The sequence below is a fragment of the Papaver somniferum genome, chromosome 9 (genome assembly GCF_003573695.1).
Source record: "Papaver somniferum cultivar HN1 chromosome 9, ASM357369v1, whole genome shotgun sequence".
In the NCBI taxonomy this organism is placed as follows: Eukaryota; Viridiplantae; Streptophyta; class Magnoliopsida; order Ranunculales; family Papaveraceae; genus Papaver; species Papaver somniferum.
This window is the reverse complement of record NC_039366.1, coordinates 180,615,227-180,629,858: the sequence shown is the minus strand read 5'-3', so window position 1 is coordinate 180,629,858 and position 14,632 is coordinate 180,615,227. Positions and strand designations below refer to the sequence as shown.

The following is a 14,632-nucleotide window of genomic DNA, read 5'->3' as shown; positions in this document are numbered from 1 at the left end:
TTTGTTTTCAATATTAGGTCATTGGTGTGTTGCTTCATTGAAGATATGTCTTTTAAGGTATATCATTTTTCTCTTTACTTCTCTGCTTTTCAGTTTTTCAATTCTAAATTCTGTATAGAGTGGTAAAGTAAGCCCGATTGGAGATCTTTTATATGTTATGTGGCCTTCAATTGATTTGGAGATCTGTATAGACAGACATCACTTGAAATTCAACCTGGTGAGTCCCCCTCATTTGCATTCGTTAGATGCCCCGTGATTCTTCTTTATGGATCTGGATTCGACCCAATGACATCCCTTAAGCTTGACACAAAATTACAGTGGTTAGTTCCAATCTGTTTAGGTGGTTTAATTTATAGGATATTTGTAGGATAGTAAGATTAAATAGTAAGACTAAACCAGTTACAAGTATAATAAATTTGAGACTTTACACTTTGATGGCTGATTCTTTAGATAACTGACGACATGCCATTCTATGAAACAATACCATTTGCTTTGATTGATTTTTGAATGCTAATTTGAATTAGTACAAGTGCAGGATCCGTTTGCATACAAGCATATTTTCCCGTCTATGTTGGATGCAGGATTTTTTTTTATCGGGATACCTTGGTTGGTATTATTGCAGTCTCAGTACTTATACATTAACTCTGTTTTTCATTGGAACCAGGCTCTATCTTTCCCCATATTTGGCAGGTGTTTTGACTGATTGAATTTCATACCATCCAAAGAATAGATGATACTGGATGTCGAGGCCTTCTATTTGAAACTCAAAGCAGTGGCAGTCCCAAAATGTTACAGTGATAATTTCTTGGCAGAAAAGCAGGTATATTCGAAACTCAAAACGACGGCAGTAATGTTACACTAATCTCTTGGCCGAAAAGAAGGTATATGGTATACATTTGTTTACCAAAAGCTCCTTGAGAAACTGCTAACACATTTGTTACTTGGATGAGAAGCGAATTACGTGTTCACTTTGACCCAAATGATGCCAACACATTTGTTACTTCGATGAGAATCCAATTATGCGAATTATGTGTTCACTTGGACCCAAATGATTAATTAAGTCTATTTTTGATTGTCAGTATGAGTACGATGATTGGGCTTGCTGCTGAGACTGTGACGTTCACAGGAGGAGTGGACAAAACTAATTATGAATATATATTTAAGAAATTGTATAACACAAAGGCAAAAGTTAATGCTCCAAATTAAGAACACGATTAATACTCCAAGGTGATGTAGTTCCTTATGTCAAATTATTTTAATGTTTAAACAAACATGATATGTTTAATGTAGGTTCCCAGTCTGTTTTGAAGTGAAAGACCATGCTAGATCGATAGTTTTTGTGCCATTAGACAGTGGATACCACAAATGGGGGCAGTAGGCGTAATATATGTTCAGTGGTTTTTTTTCTCTCTGCAGCCTTCTTCCTCTCCTCTCCATGTTCTACTTCTCTCCTTTTAATTCATCATCGTTTTTTTTATATTATTATTAATGGTTTCTTTTACAGATTTTGATATGGCTTCCGGATATGATGATTCTAAACACTGAAATAAAAACCTCAGGAACACTAAATACGTAAACCCTAATTTTGGTTATACTTTCACATCTCTTTCATTTTTCTAGATAATATACCTGAATGCTTGATTTGAAGTGGTGGGTTGTGGTTAATTAGCGGATTTAAGATATAAAAATTGCATTTTTTATGATCAATACCTGAGTTTGTTTTCTTAGGTCTGGGGATTTCAATACAAAGTAAAAAAGGCGAACGATTTTTGCAGTTGGTAAGCCTGAAACTTTTTCGTTCTGTCTTTTTGTTTCTCTGAATCAATAAACCCTAACCCATTTGTTTTATTTTGCAGGTACGATTTTTTTTTTTGCTTGGACAGGGTTGAGAAGCATTACAAGTCCATGGTTTCTAATACTTTCCATGGTATGTATAAGCAATTGTATGTGAAGACATTATTTATTCACCGGTGTATATAAAGATCTTACTGGATGTCACTGTAAGTGAGGATTGCAATACCTTCCAATATGTATGGTTTACTTCTGAAGTGTTTATGTATGGGAATGTATTCCTTCTGATTCATGCACTGTTCAGAGAAAATTACATCAGTAAATTGCAATGGATACTTTAGTGTACAAATGTTACTGAGTGCAGAACAAGAGTCCCGACAGATTGTTGCAAGTGCCAAAAACAGTAAGCATATCATATACCTAAACTGAAATGTTTTATTTGGATTATTGATATTGCAACATTTTTCTTATTTGTATTGATATAATTGAAAGTTTCAGATTTTTATATTCAATTTCCTTGAGATTTTTGTTTTCAACATCGTTTAGCTTTTTTCGTTACTGATTTTTTTTTGTTATTTTTTATTGCCAGCAATAATGAATGTTTAAGAATTGACAGTGTGCACGACAAGAGAGTGAAGGAGATGAATCATAGTATTCAAGAAGGAAGAAAATAGAACCATAAAAGTTATAAGGATATCTGATTTCGCAAAACTTTAATGGGTTCAGTTCCGTGCTTGAGGTTTGATATCTGATTGTTATTTATATTTTATGTGTGTATACTTTTATAGGCCATAAGCTTAATTGGGTTTAATATATTCGTTCACTTCGTCCGCAGGGGAAAACAAATGAAATTAAGACAGTAAATGATGATGAGATGGATAGTGGAATGATGCTGGAATAGCCAGCAAGCCTTTTCCTGCATCCATGTTTCATAGATTACCAACAAGGTAATTATTCCTTCTACCTGGTCCCCAATTTCTTTTATACGAATCACATGATTTACGTTTATATTTCTTAAATTGTTGATGCTTACTGTGATTCCAAGAAGAAAATTGATTCAGCTTTATGCAAAGTCAGTTCTAATGATGGTAGGGTAGACTTGGTATGTAGTGCCTAAAAATATTGGTTTTCTCTATCTTTAGATTTGGGAAGTCAAATTACATATTAGCTTCCATACTGATCCATGAATGAGGTTTACTGTCATTACATGAACATGGTTTTGAGTCACTTTGGTTCTGAAAATCTGAAAAGAAAGCTAAGATGTAATACATTGGGCGCAAAGAGAATTACCGTTGTTCGATAACCAGGAAAGCATATATTTGAAAGAAGCCATAATGAAGGTATAACTTTTATAGTCCGACAAACTCATTTTCAAGATTTTATTCTTTTTCTGGAGTGTGCAACAACAATTTTATGGTCTAATTTTACTGATGATATGGGAACTGGCTGCAAAGAAACTCATCAGCTAGAGTAAGTTGTAAAGAAAGCGAATGGTTAACTGGGTAAGCCTGAGATTTTTCCATCCTCCACCAGTGCTAAACATTAGCGAGACCAAGGATTACCAGCAATTCGATTCTCTGGAGCAACAGTAAGCACAAACCTCAAATATTAGCTTCTTTTCATAATATGTTGTTGTTAAAGTGAACCAAGTTAATGTTGTCTGACTAATTTGGTTGTGTATTTAAATAAATTCCTGTACAACAACTTTTGTAGGAAGTGTTATTAGCAGCAGGTGGATTCTTTGAGCAACGAGTTTGTGCAGTAACTACTAAAAGCCACACTGAAAAAATAATGGTTTAAAATCTCAATGTTCCTGAAACGATGGCTCACCAACCTGTTCAGCATGTTACACATATATACATATATAGATGCTATCCTATGTAACTACAAAGATGCTTTGTAAAGAAAGCTAAAGTTTTACCAAACAGTAACGTGCTGTAATGGCGAGTTTGATTGCTCCATATGCAACGCCTAACTTCAGACAACATTTCATTGAATCTAATTAATATTATTGCAGTTTTTGGACTATTAATCTATCTGCACCGTCACTTCCTTTATTTGTTTTTATTTGATTTTAACACCTCTTAATTGAAGAAATGTTCTCATTTAATTAATAACACCAAATCAAATTTTCAGAACATTTGGTCTTCAACACCCAAGTTCATCTACTGCCAGTTCCTGTACCGCAAGTTCAAATCGGGACTGGGGCGAGGCGAAGCCGAGCTTTACCAAATAGGGCGACGCGAAGCCGAGCTTTACCAAATCAAATGCTGATTTGGGCAAAGCCGAGCTTTACCAAATCATATCGGAACGGGACGAAACCGAGTTTTACCAAATAAAAAATATGGTTCAAAGAAAGAGGCATTGATGCATAGTATTTGTAGTTTGTAGTTGCAGATTAAATTGGTGAACCAAGTGTGAGAAACTGCCCGGGCGTAGCACGGATACAAAATCTTGTTTAGTTTTATTTTGATATGATATTTCTAAATTTGGAACAAAATCGTTTTATTTTTTCAGGAAAAAAAAATCTTCAATTTCGATAATTTTGTGTATTTTTGTCTTTAGAAGATAAAAAGGAAGAAAATTGTTAAAAGTCGCCGACAACAGGAACTGTTACTATTATCCCTTTGAATGGTGGCGTTATTATGGGTAACGGTGTTCACATAAACACATTTGTTATTATTATATGGCATGGTTTGTGATTTTGACTGGATTTAATTTTGTTACCATAGTTAAAAACTAAAATTAATCTCGTTTAATTTTGTTTTTCACACTGATACAAATACAAACAAATCACCAAATCTACACAAAATCCCTCCTCGTCGCCTCCTCTTTCTGACCCCAATATCTTCGATTTTTCTTTCACTTTTATTTTCTTCTTTTCTTTTCTAAAATTCAATCTGATAATTTATTCATCTTCAGATTTCAATCACATAATTACCAGATTTATCTTCTGATTAATTTCATTCTTATTATCAATAAATTTTAAATCATCAATTCCGATTATTATTATTCTTTTAATTGAATAATAATCAAGTAGGTTTTCGTTTATTTGTTAATTCGATCCATACTGGATTTTGGCGAAGAGATTTAAGATAAAAGAGAAATGAAAGGATTGAAAAAACGGATCTTTTGTAATTAGATAAACCTTATTAGATATGCCTGGATTACCACAAAAAAATGCTGAATTAAGCGAAGATTGTTCGCTGCAATATTCATCTTCATGTTCATCTGGACATGTTTCTGAATATGGAATCTGGTCTAAGCATCGGAATGAAATTACCTTTGATCAGCTTCAAAAGGTAAGGCGTTAGATTATTCTGAATTTGGTCATTGTTTGATAATCTAGTTAGTTTAGTATATAATTAAGGTATAGAATCATTAATTCTTTGATTTGATTTAACACTTAGATAATCAGTCTTATTGTTTTATGAAACTGATTAAGTATTGTTGTTTATAGATCCAATTTGTATGAGTAGAAGACTAGATATTGCTTTTAAAGGCTCATTGTAAACTAGTTAGATCAGTAAGTGAAACAGAATGAGAACATCAAGTAATTGAAATGGAAGTGTTGTACATTTCAGTTTGGGTTATTGTATTTGATTGTGTAATTGTCTATTTAGTATACACAATGAGTTAAATTTACTGATATTTTTTGGTTGTGTAGTTTTGGAATGAGTTGCCATCACGCGCACGAAAAGAACTTCTGAGAATCGATAAACAAACCCTTTTCGAGCAAGCTCGTAAGAACCTTTACTGCTCTAGATGTAATGGGTTGTTGCTTGAAGGTTTTTCGCACATTGTCATGTATGGAAAGTCTTTGCAGCATGAAAATGGAGCCGGTATGCATATTCATACAGGTAGACCTGGAACCCTAAGAAATGGTTGTAGTATGAATACAACAGAGTTGAGCTGTCAAGATGACATTGAAGATCCTATTATCCATCCTTGGGGAGGTCTTGCCGCAACTCGGGACGGGATATTGACGCTTTTAGACTGCTTTTTAGATGCAAAGTCTTTAAAGGCACTCCAAAATGTGAGTTTGATCAACATTTTTGTTATTTCTCGTGTTCCTGTCTCGACCGTGTTGGTGTGAAGTATTCTTCCCATTTTGTAATCAGGTCTTTGATGGCGCACGAAAGAGGGAGTCACAGCGTAAATTACGTTACCCTGACGCTTGTGGTGGGGATGGCCGGGGATGGATAAGCCAAGGGGGAATGACTAGTTATGGGAGAGGTCATGGGACAAGGGAAGCATGTGCTCTCCACACTGCCAGGCTCTCTTGTGATACGCTGCTTGGTTTCTGGTCAGCACTGGGAGATGAAACTCAGTTGTCTCTTCTACGAATGAAGGAAGAGGATTTTATTGAAAGGCTTATGTACAGGTGCATTTCTATTTTTGCTTAAATACGGTTTACTTCACTTTTATGCTGCTGAAGTAACTTTATAGTGAATAGGAATTTGTAATTGCCATTATATCAAAGATTTTTTTTGTATTTACAAGCAGAAAAATGATTTTCTTGCCTCCACGTCGTTAACCTATTCAAATGTAGATAGATGGGAACAGGTCAATAGTTTTTCTTCTTTAGATATGCAGCGCTCATTTGCTGTAAAGCACAATGTATAAGCACAATGTGGTGACGTTGTAGTTTTTAGTCAGAGGCTGGTAAAGGCCATGAGTTGCTGGGACTTCGAGTTTTGATATGTCAGGTACATTAGCAGTTGTCAAGAATTAGCAATCTGTTTGGTGCATGCTTTCGAAACTTCAAATGAAGGGTCTAGTGATCATTATCCCGAGCAGTTGCCTATGTAGATTTGCTTTGTTTTTCTTCCTCTTTTCTTAGGTACCTTAAATCTTATCTGTTAGGTGTAGAGCAGTACTCCAGCGTGTTACATTACATGCTTAAAGTTGGCCTCCATTAATAGTTATTTTATGTTCACGGAGGGGAGGCACTGTACTATCAGAAAATACATATGATAGTTGTTCTGCAACTGCTTCTGTATGGGAAAACTGCACATTATTAAAACTAATGCTGAAATGTCGTCCAACAAAACAAACAAAAACTAGCGCTGAGATAGAATTTTTGGTTTTCCATTCCAGGAATCACAGTTCTTACGTCATTATAGATTTTAGAAGACTGTATCAGATCTAGTTATTTCTAAGGGGAATTATTTGTAAAGTAACCCTTAGAAATGTGCAAATGCTGGTTTTTTGAAGAAAGCATTTTAAATATGAATTGGAACGCTTCTCATTATCCAGCACCTATCCATTATGCATCAAGTTGAAATTGGGTGTCTTCTTGGGGAAGCAAAAAATATATAATCGGGGCCCATTGTTTGGACTTTCGGCTAGGATTGCTGAAACATAATTTCTTTTCTAAAATTGTAAAACGTCACAGAAAATTCTGGCTAACTGAATATGAGGAGAATTAACTAGACAATATGATGCTATAAAGAGTTTAATCAAGACAATTTTTACGATTTACAAACAGGAAATCTTTTTGTTGTCTCACATTTAATGCATACCCTTCACAGAATCAAAGGAAAAAAATAGTTTTTCTAGTTGGATGAACCTTGCTATACCAGTGTTTGCAAGTTCTTATAGCACATTGAAACTGCTCAGCATGAGTGGTGGAATAGTTCTGTATACATTCTGCGGTATCTGGTCTACCCCCATGCGTCGTTCTGTAGACCTCTATCATCACTAAGCCAGAATTATTGTTCTGTTGTGTTACAGGTTTGAGAGCAAAAGATTTTGCAGAGATTGCAGAAGAAATGTTATTCGTGAGTTTAAGGAGCTGAAGGAGTTAAAGCGCATACGGAGGGAGACACGCTGCACCATTTGGTTTTGTGCTGCAGATATTTCCTTTGATTATGAAGTGAGTCCTCCACATCTCTGCATCATACTTTATCGTCTGAATTCCTGTATGGTCATATGCTTATATTAGGAAACTACTGGTTTTCTGAAACGTCCATTGACCTTTAGATGTTGCATTGGTATGTTTCATTTATCTTTTGTAACACGTTCCTGTAAAAACTATCGTAGTCATTTAGAGTTCATGGTACAGATACCTGAACGAGAAAGCTTGGGGAACATTTAGCCATAGTGTATAAATTTCTTATCATGTCACTACTTCCAACTAACTTATTCTTTTTCTTTGCTTGAAATCCGAGAAACTTTTGTTCAAATGTTTACAATCTTCCATTAGCTAATAAAAGAAAAGCTAGATAGTAGAGAGATCCACCAGTTAATAGTTTACTGTTCTCAGGTGTCAGATACCGCAATCCAAGCCGATTGGCGTCACTCATTTACGGATTCCGTTGGGACATACAAATATTTTGAATGGGCAGTCGGAACAGGGGAGGGAAAATCCGACATTCTCGATTTTGAAGATGTTGGCATGAACAGAAGTGTTCAAGTCACTGGCTTGGATCTTGGTGGGCTGAGCGCATGCTTTATTACATTAAGGGCTTGGAAGCGAGATGGTCGTTGTACTGAGCTTTCTGTGAAAGCCCATGCATTGAAAGGTCAACCATGTGTCCATCGCAGGCTTTTAGTTGGGGATGGATTTGTGACGATAACAGAAGGAGAGTGTATGGGGAGGTTTTTCGAGCAAGCTGAAGAAGCTGAAGAAGAAGAGGTACTGTTGGGTTGGCAGAGCTCTAAACTATTTTTATTTTCTTCCATTAGTTAGTTTGTTGAAGGTAGATGTTTATCATGCTTCTTTTCCTCAAAAAGAAATTGAAAGTATTTTCCAGTTTTAAATATGTGAATGAACCTTCAGGATGATGATTCCATGGACAAAGATGGAAATGAGTTAGATGGAGAAGGCTCCCGTCTGCAAAAGCATGCGAAGAGTCCCGAACTTGCTCGAGAATTTCTTCTAGATGCAGCAATCGTTATTTTCAAAGAGCAGGTACGCCTGGTAGTCAATTAAAGGACACTTCAATGATTTTTCCATCTCTTGTATAGGTGTATTAAAGTTGAGCATTTAGATAATCCATTACATATAATCCTTTAACCAATGAGCCAATTTTGCGTTATTTCCATATTTTTACTTTCTGTTATGGGTTAACAAAGAATGTCCCAAGCAGGCAATCAACATGTATGAGGACATTTTTTGGGGAAAAATTGAATGTTTGTGACTATTGAAGTTAAGCTGTACAGCTCCAAATAGAGGTACAGGTCAACAAGATGCTTGAGCCCTTAGTGGAGCCAAGTAATTCAAGGAGCTGTTTTCTGGATCAACTAAGTGCGACTAATCTGAGTTTTGATCTTATGCCTCTAGAAAGTTTCTTACTGATCTATAAACGGCTGGCTTCTTTGATGAAGCATCTTCCAAACAAAATCCCTTGGCTCATAAATATTTTTTCTCTCATATATTCATTTAGTTCCATTGCTAACAATTGGATAACGCTAGTTTTCTTAAAAGTGATAGTGTGTATGTAAGAGTTCAATTCAATTTTTCCCTTGTCCATGTAGAGAATCATCAGGTGTTCTTTTCTTGGCAATCTTGGCTCCTCAGTAAAAAAGGGCATGTTCCAGGATAATGAAGGAGTACTTCACCTTTATTTGGTGGCCCAATTGGTGAATGTAATCACTATAAGTCGAGCCTATTTGGTTGTATAGAACAATGAGATTAAGGCATCGTCCCAAGATAAAATAGTTAGCTTTCTCTTTTATCTGGTTGTGAAATGAAGGGCGGCTGTTTGATATAAATCTTTATATTAATTTTGTGTTCTTGCCCTATACACATTCCAAACTCAAAAAGTGTATTATTCTAAATTTTGGGAGGTGGGTTTTCAGGTTGAAAAAGCTTTTAGAGAAGGAACCGCTCGTCAAAATGCCCACAGTATATTTGTTTGTCTTGCTTTAAAATTGCTGGAAGAGCGTATCCATGTTGCATGCAAGGAGATTATCACATTAGAAAAACAGGTACTTTTGATACCATGTAATGCTTTTCGATTAGAATCTTCCTTCATCACAGATATTGGACTCCATATTAGGTCTTCGTTAATTCTGATGTGGTCTTCTCTCTACAGATCCAGCTTCTCGAAGAAGAAGAAAAAGAAAAACGTGAAGAGGAAGAACGGAAAGAGAGGAGGAAAACGAAAGATAGAGAGAAAAAACTTAGAAGAAAAGAGAGATTAAAAGGGAAAGATAAGGAGATAGAAAGGAAAGGTGTCGAAGTGGGACAAACTTCCACCGTTACTGAGATTTCCTTAGAGAGATCATCCCCAGATTCCAAGGAGGAGTTATCCAATAATATCAACTCAGAGGATTCACTTAGTGAATTAGGAGACATAATGCTAGACAGGCCGCTTTCTCCAGATAACCAAGAGGAACAATATTCAAATTTGAGTATAACTTCAGAGCTACAAAATGATGAAGTTGACACTGAACATCTGTCCGCTTACGTTGCTGACACAAAGCATCATGCAAGGGAAGATAATGGTTTGTTTGTGACTGAGCAATCTAAATCTGCTCCCTGCAAACTTAGATACAGGAAAGATCATCAATTTGAATCAGCTAATAAATGGTATAACAGAAGCAGATCTATGGTTGATGATGAGAGTGGGGATTTCGTTGATGACTTTGAGCCAAAAACATCGAGGTGTAACAATGGTGTCAATAAGCAATCGAGAAGTAACCTGAAGTCAGACGGTAGAAATTTTGGCCGCAAGTATGGCGAAAAATTTCATTGCTCGAACTATAGAGTTCGTGATAGGTATGATTTCAAGGCATGTGGTTGTAACCTTCAAAATGATTACAGAACAAAAGACGCTCATAATTCTTCACTTGCCTTATCAGAGCGGGAGACCAAAGCTAAGACTGAATCTTTGTCAGATATATCTGTGCCATCGTATAGAAAAAGCAAGTATACAAATGGAGTTTACTTGCCTGACAGTTGCAGAACTCCAAAAAACAAGATTGTTACTGGCAAATTTCATTCAAACAGAGAGTTCGTCCACACTAAGAAGGTTTGGTACCCTCGAAGCAGCTCAGACTCTGATATTACCTTGAGGTCATCTACTTCTAAGGTCATTGGATGTGAGGAAGCTAGGAATGACGGTATTGCAGGTGAACACTCTGATAATATTCTTAACTCACCAGGTGATCAATCTTCAGACAAAGTTTCAATAACCTCCAATGATATCTGTGATACGAGTGACCACCACCAAAATCAGGAGGAGATTCATGAGAACATGGAGAGGGTATCAATAAATATCAGCTCAGTCGTGGATGATAATGGCTGCCATACTGGATCTGTCTCAGGAGCAGAGTCCCCTAATAATTCTTTAAGAGGCACATCCGGTTCACCGACTAGCAGCAACTCAAATTCAGATAGCTGTTCATCGTGTCTTACCGAGGGAGATGATAGTGCGATCTATTCACTTACTCAAAATACGGAATCTGTAGTTTCAGATTCAGAAAATGGCCCTCAACACTCTGAAGGAAGAGACACTCCTACAACTCATTATAGGGAAGCACCAAAATGCTCGAGTGGTGGAGAATGGAGATCTGTTGCAAGCAACATAGCATCTGGGATTCAAGATGTCAGCTGTATAACACTAGGCAACTTCCAAGGAGACGTGCTTCAAAGAAATGTTCCTACTTGTGATAACGATAGAATCCTGGACAATGCAAGCTCCCAGGTACCACATTGCTTGCTTCCTGCGATGCACAGCCAAGGTATATCTTTCCCAGTTTTTCCTGCCCCTTCAACAATGGCATACTACCATCAAAGGCCCACTTCTTGGTCGGGGGCTTCTCCCAATGGGTTGATGTCGTTTCCTCAACCTAGTTGCTTCATTTTACCTAGTCCTCTCGGGTATGGTTTAACAGAAAACCGGCCATCACACTTCTGCATGCAGTATAGTGCGATGCAACCTATCATAAATGTACTCGACTTAGGCCAGCTTCCAGCATACCAAGTAGTTAATAAAGCTAATGGTGTGAACTTACTTGATCAAACCAAGAATGTTCACCTAGGTGAATCACGGGAGTCGGTAAGTGTACATGGCCAGTTCCAAATTGTCAAGGACCATTATTAGGCCAGAATGCAAATTCTGCAGCATCAAATAAAGATGGTAACGACTTTTCATTGTTCCATTTTGGTGGGCCCATATCAGTCACAATAGGAGATGATTTGAATTCAGGTAACTTGAAAGAAGGATTGTTGGTGATACTTTTTCAAATTCATCAGTAATTCCTTCTCGAGTTGAGTTTGAGTGCTCTGGGAAAGAGGTGACTACTGGTGATGAATACAGCTTGTTCGGAGCTAGTAACAGAACACGGTTTTCATTCTTCTGAAAGAAGGTAGACTAAGAGTCTGTAAGGCAGCAGCATTACTTTTGTTATGCAAGAGAATTTATAATTCAGTTGATAATAATCTTCTTCGAGAATATAAAAAGTCGAGTATAGTCTTTGTTTGGTTGATTGTCATTCCATTCCAATATTGTTTCAAGTTTTGCATTGCGAGTGCCATAATGTTTGAAGAATTTCTGTTCGAGCCCAGTTCTCTTCTTAATTCTTTTTTTCTTGTCTTAGTGTTACCCTTAACTGTCTCTGAAGTAATTTTTGATGTATAGTGTTAGCTTCGTTCTGAAACAGTGAAACAAAAACAGGGAGGTCTGGATGACGTTCAGTCTGATTCCGCCATATGCTGGTGCGTGGTGCCTATAAACTTTGTATTACAACATTCTATTTTTTGAAACCTTTGCATTACAACGTGGTTGATGGGCCCTGTATACTTGAGCATTATTATAGTCTTGCACACCGGTGCTTAGGGCTGAGCATAAAAACCGTAACCGCGGTTTTTATCCGTATCCGTCCGCAAAATTGCGGGTGAAAACCAATCCGCAAGAGTTATGGACCGGACACGGATGCATTTTCAAATCCGCAGGCGGTGCGGTTACGGTTGCGGTTGGGATTTGATAACCGCGGATTACCCGCACCGTAGGACAATTAGAGATTCAATCGATTTCTTCTTGGGCCTCTTATTAGCTAAGTATAATTAGTTGGGCCTATAGCAAACTCTTCTTGGGCCTCTTATTAGAGTGACTACACGTAGCGAGGCTGCGAGAGGATAAACTCTTATTTTCTCTTCTTTCTTCTTCATTTTTCCTTCTTCTTCTTTTCTTTCTTCTCTTCTCTGCTTTCTTCTGTTCTTCGCTCGAGTAGTGATTTTGAGAGTAGATTCAAGAAAATTCAATTCGTGATGTTGTTTAGATGGAGGAAGAGTTGATGTATCAGGGAATTACGAAGAAGAAGGTGCTTCCGGGAATCGTGATGAAGAATCAATGAAATTAGGGTTCCATGAGAAGAACTCTGAGATGATTTAGAAAGTGAATCTGACGCTCTAGATAGATGATTAGAAGTGGGTTTTGTTGATTGTGGAACGGGTCGAGGTTAATTAGATGATATGGAGTCATGCGTGAAGAATCTGATAGTTAGGGTTTCATGTTCTTCCCTAATTTTAGAACTAGAGTTTTGGAAACCGATTGAAGATTGATTTGGAGTTAGACAAGAAGAAACTGAAGGCCGGGTGTAGTGAATTGAGGAAGAATCTAAGAAGAAGGTGATGCTTCTGAAACTGATTAAGAATAGAAGACTAATATCAGAGAATAGTTGATGATGGTGTGTTGCTTCAAAGGCTGTTTCAAACTCAGGGGAGATGTGAATTAGATTTCAGCATTAGTGGGTGGTGGAACATCAATTCAGGGAAGATTATTGTTGGGTAAGTCTGTATGTTGTTTAATTTCAGTGTTTGAAGTTTAATTTTGGTTCCTTAGGAATTGGGGTTATTCATGTGTTCTTTCCAAAATCAGTAAATTAGGATTCGTGGATTTTAGTGGAACTATTCGTTTATTTGTATTTGATAAGATGAATTCCAGATTTGTAACAAAGATGTTAAATGTCTGCTGTGTGTGTTGGAGTTGTCTTGAAATGGAGCCACAGATTATTGTTGGGTAAGTCTCTTTGTTGCTTATTTCATTGTTTGAGGCTGAATTGTTTAGCTTGTATGTGTTGAATTGATATGGACATGGCGGATATGAGACACAACTGTGGTTGTTTGTGAAGATAACTTCTTCTTTTTTTGATGATTTTTGTGATTAAAAATCCGCGGTTAATCCGCAACCGGGCCGCACAATCCGCGGATCCGCGGATGTAAAATCCGCGGGTGATTGGGCCGGTCACGGTTTGATTTTCCAAATCCGCAACTTTGACGGTTTGGTTGCGGGTGACCCCTAATCCGCAACCGTCCGTCCGTTGCACACCCCGCGGTGCTAGTAGCATTTTTGAACCCAGAGCCCTATCTAATCATGATTGATGCCTGACCTAAAATCTGCTATTCAAGTCTTATTTGTCACCATGTTATTGTGAAACATCGGGATTGGAAATTCGGCTGTTGGCTTATATCCACTTGCATCGTCACTCTGCCACCTCACCCCTTAAACCAAGAGGCTTCTTGACTCCCTATAGAAAGAGTCGGCCATCTCAAATGTTTATTTTGGGAAACTTATTTAACTTGGGGGTCCAGTTTATCTCGACGAAATGGGAGGAATTTTATTTTTGTCAACAGCCGTAACTTACCTCTTTTACTTACCTCTTTTACTACATTGATTGAGGCCTGTAAAAATTATTCGAGGCCCATTGTTGGTTTTGTTCCCCTAAAAAGAGGGGGACATAGAGGTGTCTAAAATGAAGTGTAAGTACTACGTTGCCTTCGCAATTAAAACCTAATCCTAAAATTTAAAGTGAAGTTTTCTTTTATTCGTCATTTTATGTTGCAATCCAACCATTGTAGAACGCGGATTCAAAAACCAATTCATCGATC

At 37.1% G+C, this 14,632-nt stretch overlaps 1 protein-coding gene across 1 annotated transcript; it reads left to right on the top strand.

The window, feature by feature from the left end:
• The first annotated feature begins 4,596 nt into the window (after positions 1-4,596).
• On the top strand, positions 4,597-12,347 carry LOC113309605. The gene is made up of 8 exons (XM_026558057.1): positions 4,597-5,093; positions 5,459-5,827; positions 5,913-6,175; positions 7,528-7,669; positions 8,060-8,431; positions 8,576-8,707; positions 9,598-9,726; positions 9,834-12,347. The coding sequence occupies exons 1-8, from the start codon at positions 4,950-4,952 to the stop codon at positions 11,844-11,846; spliced, it is 3,564 nt and encodes a 1,187-aa protein (XP_026413842.1). The 5' UTR covers positions 4,597-4,949; the 3' UTR covers positions 11,847-12,347.
• Positions 12,348-14,632: the final 2,285 nt, after the last annotated feature.

What these genes read in the sequence shown, in the direction of transcription:
- LOC113309605 (XM_026558057.1), top strand. Translation starts at nt 4,950, where the DNA reads ATGCCTGGATTACCACAAAAAAATGCTGAATTAAGCGAAGATTGTTCG. An exon ending in ATTGAAAGGCTTATGTACAG is followed by an intron (nt 6,176 to 7,527) that starts GTGCATTTCTAT and finishes GTTGTGTTACAG; the next exon opens with GTTTGAGAGCAAAAGATTTT. An exon ending in ATATTTCCTTTGATTATGAA is followed by an intron (nt 7,670 to 8,059) that starts GTGAGTCCTCCA and finishes TACTGTTCTCAG; the next exon opens with GTGTCAGATACCGCAATCCA.